Genomic DNA, 18,374 nt, shown 5'->3' on the forward strand with positions numbered 1-18,374 from the left:
TCTTTCTATAATTTGCTGCCAGTTCATAGTTGAATGAATTTGAGACTCCATTGAGACTCCTAATTCTTTTAATTGTGCCGCGCCGTATTGTCCATTTTCATCCCACATTTTGATTTTTGTTTTTATGACGTTATTTTCACTTTCATTTGATATGACAATCGGTTGCGAGCCGTTAGTGGACATTCCTCCTTTCATACACATTTCAATCATGTCGTGGTGAGGTTTACTCACAATATGTTGAACGCAAATATTTCCCACATACGAATTATATTTACTTGCAAATGAAAAAATCGAATGAAAAGGAAAAATGTGAAAACCTAACTCTTGAAATATTCTATTGTCGAAATCGTATAGAACAAAAGAAAGAGAAATTGTATCGATGATATTATAAATATGAAGTAACTGTCCATAATTTTTTAAATTTAATAAATTCCACATTTTCATAATGTTATCAAATGGCACTTGTAATTGCTTGCGTTCGTCTTGTTCATCTTTAGCTTTACTCAAAAAATTTCCTAAAAAGTCATTAATGTGAGGTGTGCGCAATATATTCAAATCCATTTTGTTGATTTTTGCATAGGGGAAACAACTTTTCCCAGTAAAAAATTGGGTAGAAGATGGATTTAAAGTCCAATTTGTGTACTGTTCAAAACTAACCCATTTTTGTAAAAATAAATAATCTAATATGCTCGTTTTCAGTTTGTCTTTTATTTCCTCGTTTAGATTTTTTGTTGCATCTTCCAGTTTACAATTCAATAATTTCAAACTGTCTAAAAATTTTACATGTTTGTAAGAAACAGTTTTTAATTTTCCTAAACTGTTTGCAATGCAAAATAATTCAGACATGTTATGACTGGCAAAAAGTTGTTGAAATTCTTGCTTTTCATTATGCATTTGCATCCAAGGATAACGCGTTAATTCAGCCATGTATTTTGTTATCATTACTAAAATATCAAAAGAAGCGTTATGTGCATATATGTTAACCTGAGGCGGTTTAATTCGTCCATACTGTAAATTGCAATAGTTGTGAGCTAACCCCAATACTTTTCCTGTCCAATGATCGTGATCTATTACTGCGTGATCAAAATACCTCAAACAAATAAATTTTAAATATTTTATACATTCTTCTTGTTTTGTCATCATCGTATCGAGCACGGGTACAGAATAAATTTCTTTTTGCACATCGACAAGCATGACTCGTTGCCAGAGATTTCCAATTAAATTTAATTTTGCAACATAATCTAAATAGCGTATATATAAATTTTCAAATAATGGATTATTTTCATACAAAGTGGAAAGATGTTCTGTGATTTTTTTAAAACAATCATAAAACAAATAGTCGTCCATCATCATTTCATCATGCGTATATAATTCCTCAACGGAATTGAGAATATCAAGCATTTCATCGTTTGACAAAAAAAAATAATGGCAAAATTTACCGTTACGACTTCTTCCACACTTTTGAAATTCGATTAAAATGATATAAATTTTATATAACTTTAACAAATCATTTTCTATGTCATTTCTTTGTGTATTCCTCAAATAATCTACGCAATATTGATCTAATTGAAAATGATCAATTTGAGTTATATTTTGAAACAAAATGTATTTCATAACTTCATGCTTTGCACTTTCATATTGATAAACATTATGATTGTCAATTAGGCGATGATTTGATTTAATTCTGTCGACATATAAATTACAAATTGTACATTGATTTTTCGACGTTTGCCAAATTATTTGACGTTCTTTACCAGTTAAATTCAATTCTGTATGTTTTTTTTTTTCATTTTCGGCAAAATCGACAATACATTGAGCAATGACCAACAAATCAAATACTCTTAAAGCATTTAAACCTTCAAAGTCCTGAGCGTGATGGCATTCTTGAAATCTTTGTTTGCGAATGGTTTTCAAAATGGGATTTATGTTATTGATAAGTGGAGGAAGTTTTTCAATACAATGCATCATACTTGCAAAAGTATTTTCAAAGTAAAGAGTCCACTGGAGACGTGTATTTCCCATTTCATCTAATCCAAAAACTTTTCTAGCCATTTCATCATCAATACAAAATATATTGTCATATACTATGACAATAATAAACTAAACGTTCATTTATTACTTCTGTCTCACAGTCAAAAGTCATAAAAAAAGGAAAATTATTTCTGGACTCATGAAAAAGAATATGTTGAGGTTTATAAAAAGATTTTGTCACATCGTATTTAACTCGACTTTCTCGATAAAATCCTTTACAATTTAAATGTATTGCTGCGTTTCTATTAAACTGATGACATTGTTCGCAAACGTTAAAATAATTATTAAATTTTAAAGGAATATATTGATGTTTTTTTGATAATAGTGAAACACAATGAAATTCATTATTTTTTGGAATAATTAAAATTTGAATTGTGTTTTCTCTTTTTAAACGATTGTTATATACTGTCCGTTCTTCATCGTTTGCAAATTCTCTATATGGATTACGTGATTCACTGGTGATCATTTGACTTTCGTAACATTTACTCATTGTTTTCATACACGTTTTTAAATTCATTTGTTTTTTGTCGCCATTCAAACGAGAATTTAATTTCACTTGAACTCTTTTTGTTTTTACAAGTAAATTATAAACAACAATGTTAAATTTGGAAAACATTTTTGATATCACATTTAACAGTTCCGCCAATTCATGCCATCTAATGTTAAACGAATGTTCTTTTATATATTGTAATTGCTCTTCGTATTCTTGACATTTGAATAAACATTTTTCTATCGATACATTTTCTAGTTCTTCATGGGAAAACTTTTTTTTAATACATTGATAGAGACCAATTAAGAAACTAGCATAAAAACAATAGCCAGAAGGAAAACACTGAGAAAAATCAAACATTGTTGTGTTTATTTGATGTGGTGAAAATGTTTTTAAAAGTATATTAGATTCTGCATATATCTCTTTTTCTAAATATTTTTTTACTTTTTTCAAAGTTATTTTGTGTAGAGGATTTTGAGACATGAAATAATTTTTTATATCGCAAAGATGCACTTTATTTCTTTTTAAAAATCGAATTACTTTTTTAATTGTAGTTGGATGAAGTGGATTTTGACAATAAAAATCATTATTTGTTTCCCACTTGGCACCGATGATTGAATCTCTTAACATAACAAATTCATTTAAACTCACATTACTTAAAACCATACTTTCAAATTGCGATAAACTGTGTAAAATCCAACCGCTTTCTTCATGATTTGAATGTCTAGCACCTTCTAAATTGGAACTAACAATTTCTTCTAACTTTGCTTCTGCTTCTAACGGTTTAACAAAATGAACAACAGATCTATAAATTGATTTAATTAAACGATATTGCTCACCTTCTTCTCTGTAATACACAACCACAGATACAAACGCAACAAGAAATTGTCGCTCTTCTATTGGCATATCGATTGTACGTTCCAGTTCTTTCAAAACAGTTAAATTTGTTCGTTTAGCAATAAAACGTTCGATATCATTCCATGTCATTTTACGCTCTAGCAACTTTTCCAAATTATCTTCATAACTTTCATCATTATATCGACGTATTGTCCACAAATTTTTTGTAAACAAAACTTTATCATTAAAATATTTTTCTTTTTTTTCATACTTCATTCTTCAAAAAAAATACAAAAAAATTAATATATAATATAATTTATTCAATTTATATAGATATTACATTTTTTTTTATTAATTAGTACAAGTTATATCCATTATATCGTCGCTATCGTTCGTTGAGCCAAATCGACCTTTATTTCTTTGTGTTTCATCAAGTTCTTTTTCGCAGCATTTTAATACCGGCAACATTTCTTTCTTTTTCAAAATCATTTGAGCTATCGCCTTGTCTTTCGACCAATAAATTGTTTCGTTTGTAAGATTACAAATTAATACTTTGATATCATCTCGATAGTCGGTGTCAATAATACCGGGATGCAATAACAAACTATTTGTAAATGTGCTTGATCTTGGAGCTATTTGAAAATAATACGAATCGGGAGGAGAAACCACAACGCCAGTATCAATAATGGTTAAAAAATGCGGAGAGATTTCAACATCTTTTAATGGATACAAATCATAACCAATACTTCCGGATGTTCCTAAAGTTGGACACTTGGCACCGTCACGTAACGCAATTTTTATCATTTTTTTTCTCTAAAAAAACATATTAACAAATTTAAAAAATAACAAATTTAAAAAAAAACAATTCCTCTCCTCTTCATTATATCGCATTTTACATTGGTTAAAAAATCATTCGTAATAAAAAAACATTCTCGTTTATTTAAAAGTTGATCTTTAATATTCACCGACAAATATTTTATTGATTTAAAAAGCGACACAAATTCAATCATCACTTTTGTATACTCTTCTTTATTCACTAATAATTCTTCATATTTTAAAGCTAAAATTTTTCGAGTTAATTCGTCGTTATCGTCTTGCATTCGCAATATTATATCAAACATAGTTCGGTCTGTTGTTGTTTGTCTTAAGGGGCAATCTTTGTCGGGTTCAACTACTTGCCTTAAAAGCCAAAATATAAACCCATAAAATTGATACTTAAAAAGACTATTTAAAAAAGGTTTCTTTCCATCGATACTTATAAAAACATTACAAACTGCAAGATGTTCTTCAAATGATTTTGTTTTTAAAAAAAATGAGCTAATGCCTTGGGACAGAGAGAAGAATCGACCGTTGGGCAAGTCGGATGAATATGAACTTTCAATAAATGTCGAAGATAAGCATAAATTCCTGATTGACATGTTGAATTTTTATAAAACGTTATCATTTCTTGCCGGGCATCTGACAAATTATGCTGTCTTTCCATTTGTACATATCGTAATAACGACTGCGACAGTAAAGCTTTTATTAAGGGATATGCTTCTTCTCTTGACAGTCCTTGCGTAATTTTATAAAAAACATGATTTAACTTGTATTCATAACGTCGTATATAATAAGGGTATATAATGGAACGGTAATGAAAATCATAACAAATATCAATCACATACTGCATACATTGAGACATAACTTTATAATGGTCTTGTCTAAATCTATCTTTTCTTTCATCTTGTCTGTCTTTTCTTTCATCAAAATATTGTATATATTCAAAAACACAAATATAATTATCGTTCATTAAATCATTGATTAAATTTATACTTTTGGAAAAATCGGCATACTCCTTATAACTTTGATCTTTTAAAAAAAATCTCTTACGGTATATCAAGTGCAACACTTGAAAAAGAGTTTTAAAATCCGCATTAGATATCAACACCTCCATAAATGAACGTGGTCCATCTTGCACGTCACATTTAAAGGCACGAAAAAGTTCTTCAGGATTTTCAATTAAATATTTTTTTAAGAGATTTTGCATTTTTTTTTTGTTCTAAAATAAAAAAAATTACAATATTATTTAACATAAATTAATTTACAAATAAAGTTTTTAAAATAAAATTTGAATAACATAATTTTTAACATTGCACATTATTTCAAACGTTGTCACAAATGAAAAAATTGTAAAATCTTTTATTAAATCAATTTTATGCATTTTATTAAACAAGAGCATTGTTAATGTTTTCTTTTCTTTAAAATTTACTTTCATAACTTTGATTGCATTGTAAAATGCTAAAGCACGACCAAAATTGAAATTGGTATTATCAATGTAATTTTTCATTTCATAAAAGTCGACATCATTAACCAAAGAAAGAATTTTTGTTCTTTGTTTATTTGTTAATAACATCAAATGGGGTTCAAAGGTCCATCGCGCTAACATGTATGTCATTTTTTTTTACATTTTAATTTTAACCTAAATAAAGATATAATTATTACATATCAACATAAGGAATAAATTCTAAACATTGTTTATCTTGTTCCGCAATATTATTGCAGTCAATAAGAAATTTTTTAAAATTGTTTGATAACATTTTTTCGCCGGTAAAAAATAACGCTTGAACAAAATCGTCCAACTTTTCTCCATTACTAAAGTAGTCTTTAAAGAGTTGCTCAACTAATTCGTCGCCACATTTAATATTTTCATATTTACACGGGGGTAACTCCATAAAATATTTTATTTGTCTGACACTTGATTGAATGAGATGATCACCAATTTCTTTCAATTTATTTTTCATCTAAAAAAAAATTATTTTCCTTTAAAATATCTTTTTTTACAAATAAAAAAATTAAACAACTGTCAATTTTAAAAATACAAATTTATTAAAAGTTTTAAAATTGGATATTTCTTCTCGAGAAAAAAATTTTTGAAAACCAACTCCAATATTGTTTTGATTCATTAATGGTTTACAAAAACTTTCATGATAATTGTCACCTGTGCAGAAATTTTTTTTACAATAACTTCCACCTGTCGATTTTAATATTTCGACCGATATTTCTTTCTTTAAAGGCCATTGCAGCACATCGTCATAATTCCCCGAGCATAAAATAAAAGAAATACCAAAATCATTTTTATTGCAATACAAATGCCAAAAAAATACGTAGCCGTATTTTTCCGTTTTACAATAGGCACTTTTCAATGAATCTTCCCCCTTCATTCTTTCTAAACTATCGACTTCAATTCTCCATATATACATTCCGTTATCGGTAACAAATGTTTTTGCGTTTTCCAATAAACCACGCTGATATTGAATTGATTGTTCTTTCATAACTTGTTCTACAGCATTAATTCGTTTGCTCAACTCTTCGACTTCATTTTGCTGACAACTTAATACTTCTCTAAAACTTTCAAAATTAGTGTCGTTTTTCAATTCGCTAAATTTTTTCGCGAAATATTTTACGTTATCTTCAATCTTCTTAATATCATCTTTAAGCGCCTCTGATAATAATTGAGGAATATTAGAGTTGGAAAGATTTGGTAAAACATTATATTGACTAGAAATGACTGTAATATCTTCATCGTTTTCATTGATGATGCAATCATGATTTTTATCCGAATACTTTGAACAAAACATACATTTTTCCAATTTTTCTTTACAAACTTTTAAATGTGATTGAATGTTATTTAATTCGCCAGATATGGAACAAAGATTTACACATTCTACATATTTTTTGACAATCTTTTGATGCTTTTTATCGTCTTGATAAAAGGTGTAACATTTACATGCAAACTTTATACAGTCTATACAACAATTAGCAATTTTCACGCAAGTACAATTTTTTGATGTTGCCACATGTGGAAAATACAACAACCCATGACAAAAATCACATATTTCGTCTTCTTTAATTTTATCGTGAACACGCGCAAACAAAATCAGTTTGGCATTATTTGAAACGCTTTCATAATGATACTGAACATATTTTATATGATTTAAAGACTCTAACTGTTCTGAATTTAAGATATCAACATTTTTATGCCTATAAGGGCAAAATTTAATTTTAGGATTATCAACTGCAAATTTTATAATGTTCACATATAATAAATCATTCTTTATACAAAACCATAAAGAACCGTCCTCAACAATTTTTTTATATTTATGCGTACTCATCTAAACAGATAAAAAAATTTCATATTTTTTTTTAAAAAAAAATTAATTTAACAAGTTATTATTCGAAGGATTTCAAAATTTTTTTTTATTCTTAAAAAAAGTTAACAATAAAAATTTAAAAAAATACAAAATATTATATAAAAAATTTATTCGTCTTAAAAGTATTAATTTGTATAACAAACACCATAAAATTATAAAATAAATGCGGATTTATCGCAAACCCTTGATGTTTACAATAATTTAAATTATTGTCAATTAAATATGCTAATCTCTCAATTGCATATATAAAAAATTACAAAACAACATCGATTTTTTCCGTGTGTGAAGAAAATGGCAACACACTTTCCAATTGTTTTTTAACTTTTATAAATGATTGTAAAGCTTTTTCAACATATTCGACAACTTCTATGTCTTCTGAATCCATTATTTTTAAAATCTCCTCCAACTCAATAAAAAAAAATTTCAAATGATGGCAATTTGCTCTTATATCTTCTATAACTATATTTTCTCGTTTTGAAAAAGCATTCTTTAAACCATTATAACTTTCATATTTATAATCTTTATCACTTTCTTTTATAGACATCATTTTTTTATATTATAAATAAGTTTGATATACTTTTTCTTTGTTCTGTTCTTTTTCGCTTTCATTGATAATTTTAAAAAAATTCACCCGTTTTTATAGCGAATTTTTTATTAAAAAAACATGCCATGTTTATTAAAAAATGTGGCAGGTTTTTTAAAAAACATGTCATGTTTTTTAAAAAACATGTCATATTTTTTTTAAAAAAACGTGACATTAATTTTAAAAAACATGACATGTTTTTTAAAAAACATGGCATGTTTTTTTAATCTTCGAAACTAAACAAAACGAAACTTCATTGTTCTTTGGAAAGCGAAACTAAATTTTATTGACCGAAACTAAATAAAACAAAAGAATTAATCGAAAGCAAAACAAACTTATCAAACTATTTTTAGTAACGAAACAAACATTAATTTAATATAAATTTTATGAAAAAATTATTATTCTCATCGAACAGCAACATCAAACATCGAACATCAATTAAAAAAAAATGAAAATGAGTTATGAAGTGTCGAATTTACACAACATTATAGATGTTGCTGTAGAAGAACTTATCAAATACAAAAGCAAGTTAAAACGGCTACAGAGGCGAGAAACAACCAAACAGGCGCATAGTAGGCGAAAAAATTTAAAAAACATCTACGATATATTTCGACAGTTTCAATTAGCTCAAGGTTTTTTTTTCATCATAAAATTTTTTTTTTATTTATAATTTTTTTTATAAATTTTTTTTATTATATAATAACTTGATATTTTTTAGATAAACTTAAAGAAAATAAATACCACTTAAGAAACAGACTCGCTATTGGTGCTAGCGGAAGTTGTCCTATTGATACCAATTACCTCGACAATTTACCACCAATTGTGGCGACGAGTAGCTCAACTCAAGGTTTGTTATTGCATGTATTAAATTTATTATTTTTCTATTCCTTTTTTTTTTTCTTCAAATTTATTTTTTCAATTAACTTATAGGAATTAATATCAACGCAGATATTATAAATGAAGCAACGCCTGTTACAACCAGTGTATCACAAGGTCCGTCTACTTTTTTTTAATAATTTTTTTTTAATAATAAAAATATTTTTTTTATATAAATTTTTATCTTATAGATACAATCGATCGAATAAATGAAGTTTCGAAAAAGGATGATTTTTTGGATTTTTTATGGGAAATACCAAATGTAGAATGATTAAATATAATAAAATATTTTTTTTAAACTCACCTTATAATAATCCTCGATTATATAAATCAAGTCTTTGAGCCGCTGTTAAATTATCCTGATTTACAATTGGTGGTGCAGTAGTTTGTATTGGTACTTTTTTGCCTTTTTTTCGTTTAAACCATCCAGCAACGGCTCCACCCAATTTGGAAATAGCATCAGCATTTTGTACTGCAAATTTACCAAGAGCTTTTGCATTATCAATTGTAACAAGGCTTTCCAATCCACGACCACGTTTTGTTCTTTTTTTATTTCTTTTATATTTTTTTTTATAATGTGTTTTTTTATGATGTACTTTTTTATGAGCTATCTTACGCATTTTTTTTAGAAAATTAAAATAATATTTTTTTTGACGTTACTTATACGTTGTTTATTTTAATTCATTATTTAACATTTACAATATGATTTACATGACCATTTTATTTTTCAAGATTAATTTTTTTTTTAAAAAAGAATGTCTGATTCAGAAGCAGAAATATTTGATATTAAATATAACAACGAAAGACAGTACGAAAAAAAGATACGCATTAGAAACAATAGAAAGAAACTTTTAAAGACCCATTTAAAAATTATCAAAATAGAACAAACGAAATGCAAACAAGATAAAGCAACAGAATGAAGATCACGAATTCTAAACGAATACGAAAAGAAGCTTACAATATCAAAATCAAATTATAATTTACATTATTGTTGACAATTTTTTTTTTTTTTTTTGTTATATTTAAAAAAATTATTATTTTAGATGGATAATAAAACAAAACTATTTATTAACAATAAACTATCATCAGAATGGAGAAAATCGGCGCAATATCTAAAATTTACTTCAAACGAAATTGCCGTTATCGAACACGATAACAGATATGAAAGTGATCGATGTTATCAAGTGTTAGTCAAATTGTATCAGCGTAAACCCGACGAAATCAACATAATTTTATTGAAAACCCTATCCAAATGGTTAAATGACATTAAAAACTCAAATGATAATATTATATTAATCAATAAAGAACTTATAAGCAATCTTGAAAATTGTATTGAGCATATGCAAACATTATTCTTTTAATTTTTTTTTGTAAAACTTTTATTTCTTTAAATATATTTTTTCTTTAGATGGATTACAAAACTAAAATATTAATAATAAATAATCATTTGACCACAGAAGTATTTAATAAAATTAAATATGTACTCAAAGATGAAATTGGAGAAGGTGAATTAGAAAAATGTAAAACCTTTATAGATTTGGCGCTTGTTATGGAAAGATTGAACATTATTTCACCACAAAATATGGCACGTTTATTAAACATTTTAGAGTTTCCTTATAAACAAGACATTATAGATTAAATTGAGAAGCCACACCTTCAAAAACGAGGATTACAGGCGAAGGAATTTTCTTATTTCGCTGATCGTATTGGTTCGCAATGGAGTCGCTTTGCAAGATATTGCGGACTTGATGAGTCATGTATTGATGTTATTGATAGCGATAATAGATATGTTCAAGCTAAAGCAATGCAAACATTTAAAGTATGGGTCGAACGAAATGGAACAAGAACATGGTCGGATTTAAAAACAATTCTATTCGAAATGGATAGGCGTGATTTAATTGGTGACTACGAAAGACAATTAAGTTGTATTATATGAAAAAAAGTACACTTTTTTAAATTTAAAAAAAATTTATTTCTTTTATACATTTTTTTACATGTTTTTTTTATATTGGCAACATTAAAGCGGATAAACTGCAAACAGCAAGTGATGACACCATTGTCGAAGCCATGATTTCATAATTTGCAAGTCGTTGAACCAATGGATTTACAACGTACGTATTAACGGGTTCAGGTAAAGGTGTCACCAAAGCAGGATCGGCGGCAACACCCAAAGCAGCTTGATAAGCAGCAATTGCCAAATTTAAATCGGTAAAATTTCCAACACCACCTTGCGCAACTAGAGCGTTATTTAAAGCCAACAATCGTGCAGTTACATTAGTTTGCCATAATTGATGCGCGGTATTAAAGTTTTGAGTTGCAGCATTTTTTTTTTCCAATTCACTCTCGATAGTTTTTAAAAAACGAGTTTGTAAATCAGTTATTGTTGCTTCCATTTTTTTTTATATTTTTATTTCATAAAAAATATATTAAAGAAAAAAAACATCGTAATATATATGACTTTATATTATATTATTATATTATAACCCATAATTTTCTTATGATTTGCTATATGAATTTTTTTAATAAATTTTTTTTAGATTCAAAAAAAAAACTTCAATAATATGCAAGATTTGATAGATATAATATACAGATATAATATAATAGATAGAAGATACAGAATAGAATATCTTGAAATTAATGAAAATAGATGTTTTTGGACAAACGAAAATCAATCAAATAGATGTTTCAAACAAAATTGGACAAAAGAAGATCAATCAAAGTTGAATGATTATATGTACTATTTTAGAAACTATAACGTAAACATAGTGACAAATTACGATAGCGGATACGAAGAAGAATAAATGGAAATAAATTTCTACGACATTGATGAAATTTTTAATATGTTAAAACGACATAATAAACAACAAAACGATACTTTAAAAAATATACGTTTACAAGCAATCGCATTTTATTATTCTCTTTGCGAACAATGCAAATGGCAATATTTTCGATATTATTTATTTTGGAAAAAAATGAAACAATTTACGCACTATTTAGATTTAAATTTTAATCATTTTTATACGTTATATAAACTAACAAATAACTTTTATTTTCACGATATCATTCAAAAAATTAACAAAAAAAATGTTTTTATTAAATCTAAATCTACCACTGTAAATAAGAATATAAAGTATATTTTTCATTTGACAACTGGAATTTATTGTCCTTCTTTATATTGTATTTAAAATTTTTTTTTTAGATGGCAGGAATAACAAAAGCTTCTCAAATATTAAAATTGGAAATCAACGTTGTATTGGAAATTTACATTTACAAAAGAAATAAAATTAATTACATTGCAAAACATTGTGAAGGCACTTGCTCAAAATGTCAACTCATCATATTAGAAATTCAAAATATTGTTAATAATCAAATACCTTCCCAGTGTAAAAATAAATGCTTATTTGAAAACTTAATCGATACAATGATACAATTGCGAGAGAAATGGAGGGATATTAACACACATTCAATATGTTATTTATTTGGATATGATTATAATATTCATCCATTACCACTGGCAAATTGGTACGATGAACCTTTTAACCCAAAAATCAACCATATGAAGTGTTTATCTTTACAAGAAATATGCAAAAGAAGATTGGCTGATGATAGAATTAGAAATGAAATTAATTTAATGATCATTTATTTCCGAAATTCATTGAAAATAAATATAATGGAAGATAACGCAACATGGGAAAGTAATGAGGGTATTAATCTAACAAGATATATTGATGGATTAAATTTGTTTAAAATTCATAAAGATAAAATATTCTACGAACTTCATTATAGAGTCATAACTTTTTTAGATGACAATTATGAACAAAAATGCAGAGATATGAAGTATGAATATAAAAGGTGGTTAAAACATTATTGCAACTCTGACTATTTAATCTGTCAAAAAAATGAATTTATTAATTTCGACATTATTTTTGGTACTTTTGCTTCTCACTATATAAAATGGGCAAAAAAACAATTTAATATCGTAACCGACAATGTGCCAATTACATTTCAAATATATAGCGCATATTTATAACAAGAGACAATGTACAAAAAAATTATGTTGATCATTTTCAGAAAATTTACATCTTTTGTGTATTTTTAATCGTTTTAAAGTCATCTTCACTTCAATACAATAGAAAATAACTAATGTTTTGCTGCTAAATGTTTTAACATCACTTTTGAAATAATAAATTCGACAATGGAAATTGAAACTGAAACATGATATTCTAAATTTTTTTATCCAAACTGAAAAACTTATCTCGCACAACAAATACTGTTTCCTCCTACTTTGTTACAATAGTTAAAAAATTCTCATAAACGTTCTACATTACAATATTTAATAAAAGTTGCTACTTTGTTACAATAGTTAAAAAATTCTTATAAACGTATGGTTTCAAAACTTAAATCGTGATTGAAAGTGTATCGCATTTTCTATTATCGCCTTCATAATTATCGTTACATTTTTTTCTATTATCGCCTTCAAAAAATTCTCATAAACGTTCTACATTACAATATTTAATAAAAGTTGCCACTTTGTTACAATAGTTAAAAAATTCTTATAAACGTATGGTTTCAAAACTTAAATTGTGATTGAAAGTTTATCGCATTTTCTATTATCGCCTTCAATGTTTTAGAAAATATCTTCCAATTCGAAAAAAAATTATAATGTTGCATCACTGCGTTTTGTATTTTTAATCTTTTTTATTGAAAAAAAAAGAGACCAGTATAAACAATTTTCCAAATCCAGCACACAACTCACTCAAATGAACGATTAAAAAAGGAATATTTTTTAGCGATAATATTTTTTCATTGCCTTCTTATAAAATACAGCATAAACGTTCTATATACTTTAAAAAAACACTGTACAAAAAATGTATATTAAAGCTAAACCAAAATGTTCAGCTAAATTCAATAGTATTGCTCGAATATTGTGTTGTTTGTTTTCAGAGCATTGTTTGTTACATCTGTTAGTAATTTTATTTGTTTCAATTGATTTTGCGTTTGATATTTTCTTTTCATTACACTTTCGTTTCAGTCCTTTTCTTTGTCGAAGTGACATCACTTTTTTTAAACAAAACAGACGCCAAAAAAAAGTATTCAATTAACACTTTAATCTTATCTTTTGGTTACCATCCTTTGAAATTATGATCATTAAAGACAATATTAACATTTACGATGACAATTACTTTTTTATAACGTTTTTTTATTTACAAAATTGTATGTTAATTTTTTTTATTACAAAATTGTATAAATTATATAAACAATATAATAAATTTACCTTTAAGTACTTTTTGTTAGCACCCATTTATATATAGGTTGTCCAGCGCGTCCTTTTTTTATATTTGCAGCATTTCTTTTATAAGTTGAGTTTGTTTTACGCTTGCAATACAACATATTCTTGCATTCCCTTGAATTTGCAATTGGATTAATCACAACTCGAGGATTCCAAATTCTAGCATTTGAACGAGCAGCTTGCGCCCATAAATTACTTAGTCTTATTTTTTCGTTTTGTGCTCGTACAGCTTGCCTCTTAACATTCACTTCCGTAACATTTGCTCGAGGAACACTTTTTGTTATTGCCATTTTTTTTTTCTGTTATTAATATTAACTTTTTTCTTTACTATTTATTCACTTTTTTTTCTTATAAATTTTTATATGACCTATTTTGTTTAATTGACCTTATAAATAATTTCACTTTCTTTTTAGCCAACTAATAATGTCAATTCAAATAACAAAAGAACTTGTTGATCAAATTATGGAAAGAATTTATCTCTATAATGAAGACCACAAACAAACATTGATTAAAATAAAAGAACACGCAATTACTTTTACTCAACATCTTTGCGCTGCTTGTATATGGACCTATCCAAATTATGATTGGGAAGCATTCTTCAATAAACAACTACGCGACTTAAATATACCTCATATGTACGTTATCATTATACTGCATATTTTAAACAAACAATATACAAGAATGCGTGATAAAACCTTTGATATCGTTTATCAAAAATATTTACACGACAACCATCTCGATATTGTACATATTATGAATACAAAAATAGCCGAGATACGATCGTGCCCATATTATAATTTCAAAGACTGTTTTGAATGTAGCGAAATAAAATACTCTGAACCGCAATATATAAGAAATTGTTCTATGTTATATTGTGAACGTTGTTACGATAATATCAATAATATCTTTTAATATAAAATATAAATCTTTTTTTATAATTTTATCTCTTTTTCAGATTTAAATATAAATATACATTATAAAAAATATGGAGCATATAAAACACCTTATGATTAAAGACTTGAGAGAGCAAGCAAAACAATTACGTAAAGATTTAAGAGAACAATCGAGACAATTACGTAATCAATATAATTTACGACCACAAAAGATAAACAATTATTTAAAGTTAACAAAACAATGCTTTCAATGCAATAATTAATATAAAAAAATTTTTTTTATGATGCATTTTTTTATGAATTATAAATATTAAGATATATTTTATAAATATTAAATTTGTATTATTTTCAAATATTTTTTTTTATATAATAAAATTTTTTTTAGATATTAACAATGAAATACAATAAAACTACAATGAATGTTAGAGATAAACAAGGAGACATTAAATGCATTTCTCCATATCTTTATCCATCTTACGATAATATATTTGTGAACCCAAATTCTATTTATAATTTACAATCAATCGATATAATCGATGAAAAAGAAGAATTCGATGAAGATTGCGAAGAAGAAGTTTGCGAAGAAGAAAAAGATTACTACAACGAAGAAGAAGATTACGAAGAAGATTACAAAGAAAAAGATTGCGAAGAAGAAAAAGATTACTACAATGAAGAAGAAGATTACGAAGAAGAAGAAGATAACTACAATGAAGAAGATAACAATAACAATAATAAAAACAAGGTAAAAGATAAAGACAACCATATACAAAATGAAGATATTGATAACCATACAGAAGTGGAAGAAGAAAATAATATATATATATAATAAACTTAATGAAACTTGGCGAAACACATAATAACAATATAACATTTATCGACATTTATAAACAAACACCAATCAGAATCCCGATTGAAAACCAATCAGAATCCCAATGAAAATCAGAATCCCGATTTCCTAATCACAATCTATTCTTTATATTGTATTTGATATTTTGTATTACATTATATTTTTTTATTTTTGTCAATCTTATATATTGTATTTATTTATTCCAAATCAGAATTCCGATCAGAATCCCCTCAATTATCAAGATGATAAACAAAATGATTGTCCAAGCGAAATGGATGACAATAAAATATTCAGAAAAAAAACAATTACGAAAAATATACGAGCAGTATATACACGATATCGAATTTAGTTGTATCGACTGCGATATTAACGATTTAGTCATGGAATGCGACGAAACATGTAATTGCTGTATAGCAACTAATAATGTTGTAAAACATCTTGTAAAATTACGCGAGGCAATATTTTGAATATAAAAAAAAATTTTTTTTTATAATTGGTTTTTATTTAATTTTTTTTAATTTTTTGTTTTTTTTTTTATGTTTAATAATTTTATAACATGTATTAATATGCCATAATATTATATCCTTTTTTTTTATTTAGTTTTTGTTTATATTCTTTTTTTTTTATGTTTAATATTTGTTACATGTATTTTATATCTTTTTTTTATCGCATAGAATTTATATATATGTCAATCATGAACATTGAAGCATTAAAAAATGATCAAACCATAATTTTGGTCGAATTGACAAAATTAAATTTAGAAAAACAAAAACTTTTAAAGAAATTAAAGTGGATTGATTTCCACCTACAAACAGAAATCACAAAACAGAAAATCGGAAAACGTAAATTTGAAGAAGGCAATGAAGAAACGTTAAACGATAAAAGAATTGTTATACTTAAATAATAAATATATCACTGTTAAAATTTTATTGTTTTTTCTTTTTTCCCTCGAAATCCCGATCAGAATCCCCATCAGAATCCCGAATCCCTATCAGAATCCCGAATCAGAATCCCAATCAGAATCCCCATCAGAATCCCGATCAGAATCCCGAATCCCCATCAGAATCCCAATCAAAACCCCGAATCCCAATCAGAATCCCTATCACAATCCCCATCCCGATTCCCAATATTATTTCAGTGAGGGGGGACTTTGATATAAAGAAACTTTTCTCTCTTATTTTGAAAATTTTTGAGATTTTCACTTCTATAAGGATCATCAATCCTCCTGGTTACCGTGAATCATCTGAAGCTGTCGATGATTTCTTTAAAGGTAGTTATTTTTCTTCGTCGAGCAGAAAAGATGATCATGGTTGGTGATCGTTAAATCAATCATTCTCCATGGTATTAATATATTAATACGCTGTTGATCCATGGTATTAATATATTATTTATTATTCAAAAAATGAATAATAAATAATATATTAATACCATGGATCAACAGCGAAATATTGCAAAATATAATAATTACGTAAATGAATTTACATCGTACTTCTTCGATATTGATAAAATAACATTTATAAATAAATCTATCGAAGAAAAAAATAATTTATATAATGATGCCCGAAAACAATCATATCGATCACCTCATAAAAAACAAAAATTAATTAATAATTTAAAATATTTCTGCGACGATAATATAAGAAAATTAAATGATATATTTGCCGGCCATATATGTTCTGAATCGTATAAATATGACCTATATGTGTATCAATATATAATATCATTTGCCGAAGATCTCGACCCTTATAGTGAGAGCAGTTTATTTCAAGCATGTTATACGTGTGAATTAATTAGCATAAATAAAATATAATTTATATTTTATATATTATTATAAACAATAATAATGAGTTCTATAATTGTAGATATTATCAATAGTTCGTATTCTAATTTAAGCGTTCAAACTTCTGATAAATATAAATTAAGAAGTTATTTAGATACATACTTAAGACCTTATAATGAAGGCAAAATTAATAGCAATCATATTGCTTATCAATATCTTGAACTTGACTGGAAGATTATAATAAGTTAGGTCTGCGAAAAAATACTTAATGCGACTAAAATTACAGGAGTTAATCAGTTAAGAGAAGAAGATATTTATAATGATTATATAGCTAATGTTAGTGTATTTAGTAACAATTTAAATCAACTCGTTAACGCATTTAATAATATAATCAAGAACAAAACTGAATCTAATTTAACATACGATAGCATTATGAAAACATTAACTTCTAAACAAAAAGATACATTAGTTAAATATAAAGACCAGTTAAAATTAAACGTAGCCGCGCTCGAAGAAAGATTTCTAAACATAAAAAATTAATTATAAAATTTAACATT

At 26.3% G+C, this 18,374-nt stretch overlaps 1 protein-coding gene across 1 annotated transcript; it reads right to left on the bottom strand.

Annotated features, from left to right (window-relative positions):
• Positions 1–3,709: 3,709 nt before the first annotated feature.
• Positions 3,710–5,684, bottom strand: LOC136076298 (uncharacterized). The gene is made up of 4 exons (XM_065789772.1): positions 5,607–5,684; positions 4,810–5,396; positions 4,372–4,537; positions 3,710–4,171 (listed from the first exon to the last, which is right to left on the bottom strand). The coding sequence occupies exons 1-4, from the start codon at positions 5,682–5,684 to the stop codon at positions 3,710–3,712; spliced, it is 1,293 nt and encodes a 430-aa protein (XP_065645844.1).
• Positions 5,685–18,374: the final 12,690 nt, after the last annotated feature.

Source organism: Hydra vulgaris, chromosome 02 (assembly GCF_038396675.1).
Source record: "Hydra vulgaris chromosome 02, alternate assembly HydraT2T_AEP".
NCBI lineage: Eukaryota > Metazoa > Cnidaria > Hydrozoa > Anthoathecata > Hydridae > Hydra > Hydra vulgaris.

Coding starts and splice junctions, on each gene's coding strand:
- LOC136076298 (XM_065789772.1), bottom strand. CDS start 5,684: ATGAAAAATTACATTGATAATACCAATTTCAATTTTGGTCGTGCTTTA. Junction 4,538..4,809: donor CATAATTTGTCAGATGCCCG/GCAAGAAATGAT, acceptor TTGGCTTTTAAG/GCAAGTAGTTGAACCCGACA. Junction 4,172..4,371: donor ATAAAGAAGAGTATACAAAA/GTGATGATTGAA, acceptor ATGTTTTTTTAG/AGAAAAAAAATGATAAAAAT.